The sequence below is a fragment of the Belonocnema kinseyi genome, chromosome 4 (assembly GCF_010883055.1).
Source record: "Belonocnema kinseyi isolate 2016_QV_RU_SX_M_011 chromosome 4, B_treatae_v1, whole genome shotgun sequence".
Taxonomy (NCBI): domain Eukaryota; kingdom Metazoa; phylum Arthropoda; class Insecta; order Hymenoptera; family Cynipidae; genus Belonocnema; species Belonocnema kinseyi.
The window spans coordinates 62357075-62358687 of record NC_046660.1 but is presented as its reverse complement, the minus strand read 5'-3'; the positions used below and the strand labels follow the sequence as shown (position 1 = coordinate 62358687).

General features: G+C 35.2%; 1 protein-coding gene across 1 annotated transcript in view; it reads left to right on the top strand.

Annotated features, from left to right (window-relative positions):
• LOC117171423 overlaps nucleotides 1–1246 on the top strand; it is a 1797-nt gene extending 551 nt beyond the window's left edge. The window contains exon 2 of the mRNA XM_033358736.1: nucleotides 415–1246. Coding sequence (XP_033214627.1) covers nucleotides 415–926 — 512 coding nt within the window. The 3' untranslated portion in view covers nucleotides 927–1246. The remainder of the gene's footprint in view (nucleotides 1–414) is intronic.
• Nucleotides 1247–1613: the final 367 nt, after the last annotated feature.

The following is a 1613-nucleotide window of genomic DNA, read 5'->3' as shown; positions in this document are numbered from 1 at the left end:
CGAACGCTGTCAGAGGAAACTGTATTAGTTTTTCTAGAAGTAATTTATTTGTTTCCAGTCCAACTTTTATTATCCATTTTTTGCTTTTTTTTTGTTTCTGAAATTTCGGCTTTTGCGTTAGTCTGCAAAAAGGGTTAAAAAAATTATTAAAATATTTCATTAACTCTCTAAAGATAGTTGCGAACAAATAAACCCCAACTAACATCCAAATATTCGCTATAGGGTTAAATTATGTTAACATACGGGGCTCGCAGAAGACGTCCCTTCTTATTTGTTTATTAATAACCGCCCGATTGTTAAATCACATGAATGGTTATACAAAATTTTGAAACCGCCGATTGCAATGAGCTAACTTCACACCAAAGGCGTAATCTCAACAAAATTCATAAATCTCTTTTTCTCTTACAAAATTAGGGGCAATGATGAGAGGAAGATATTTGGAAGCGAGAAAACCTGCAAGAAATCCACCAGCAGATCCAACCGCAATTCGCATGCTGATTCCTAAAGATAGGCCAATTTTGTTACAAATGCCAGGTGACCATGTTGTAATGAGTATTCTACGCGAAGAAAAAAGAGGGCTTCCTAGCTGGCTAAATCCAAGGTCTCCAGGATTTGAAATGCCTGAGCGAATTTTTATAAATGAACCTGGTGAACCTAGAATCTATGGTCTCAAAGCTGACTTTGGACAAACTCTCCATAACAAGAATGATCCTCTTGTTCAAGGATACACCTGCTTTATAAGAAAATCCACGGGTATTTTAGCAGCGAGACTTCAGCCTATCTCTCGACCTGATATAATAATGGAAACCCATAAAATGCCATACGTTTTTCTACGAACCGAGCCTGACAACCTTATTTATGGGGGACCAATAGCAACTCTTTCTATAGATAACATTCCTAACTGGATTAATAATTACGATTTATAGTTCCAGTGAAATCGAAGATTTCGAGAACAGTGGAGCTCGAGATTATTTTTTTCCGAGTGGATCGTCGTACGATCCAACATTTATTATTTTGTGAATTCTAAATTGAAGATGCCCTTTCACTTATTGTATTATTAATTCGAAACGTATGTGTTTACCTCATCGATGATCGATAATATATTTGACTCATTGTATTATTATTTGGGAACAGTTGTGTTGACCTGCTCGAGGACCTTTTTTGCTTAGCTTCTTGGATCGTCTGCGATAGGTTAATTAGCAATAACATTACAGCCTTAATTGTAATTCAAGTCGTGTGGAATTTATCTGAATAAAGAAAATTTGGAAAAAGGAATATTTTTTAATGATCACACCCGAATAAATGTTTAGACGATACTAAAGAATATTTTTCTTTAAGAAACTGAAAGAATGTTATTCAGCCTTGAGGTTCTTTTAATGAGTTTGTCAACTTTCTCAACACTAGAATATCACTTAAGTTTTTCTTAAGTAAGGAAAATCGACAGAAAGCACATATCTGGCGTACACTTGAATTGCTTTGTTATACTAAAGCTTAGTATTTATGGTTAGGGATTTAACCTCAGGATGCCTCATTCGGTTTGGGGGTCAGTCTCAGTGCCTTGCTTCATTGTCTCATTGTCTTGTTTTAACAAAAAAAATCAATGAATTTAGTGT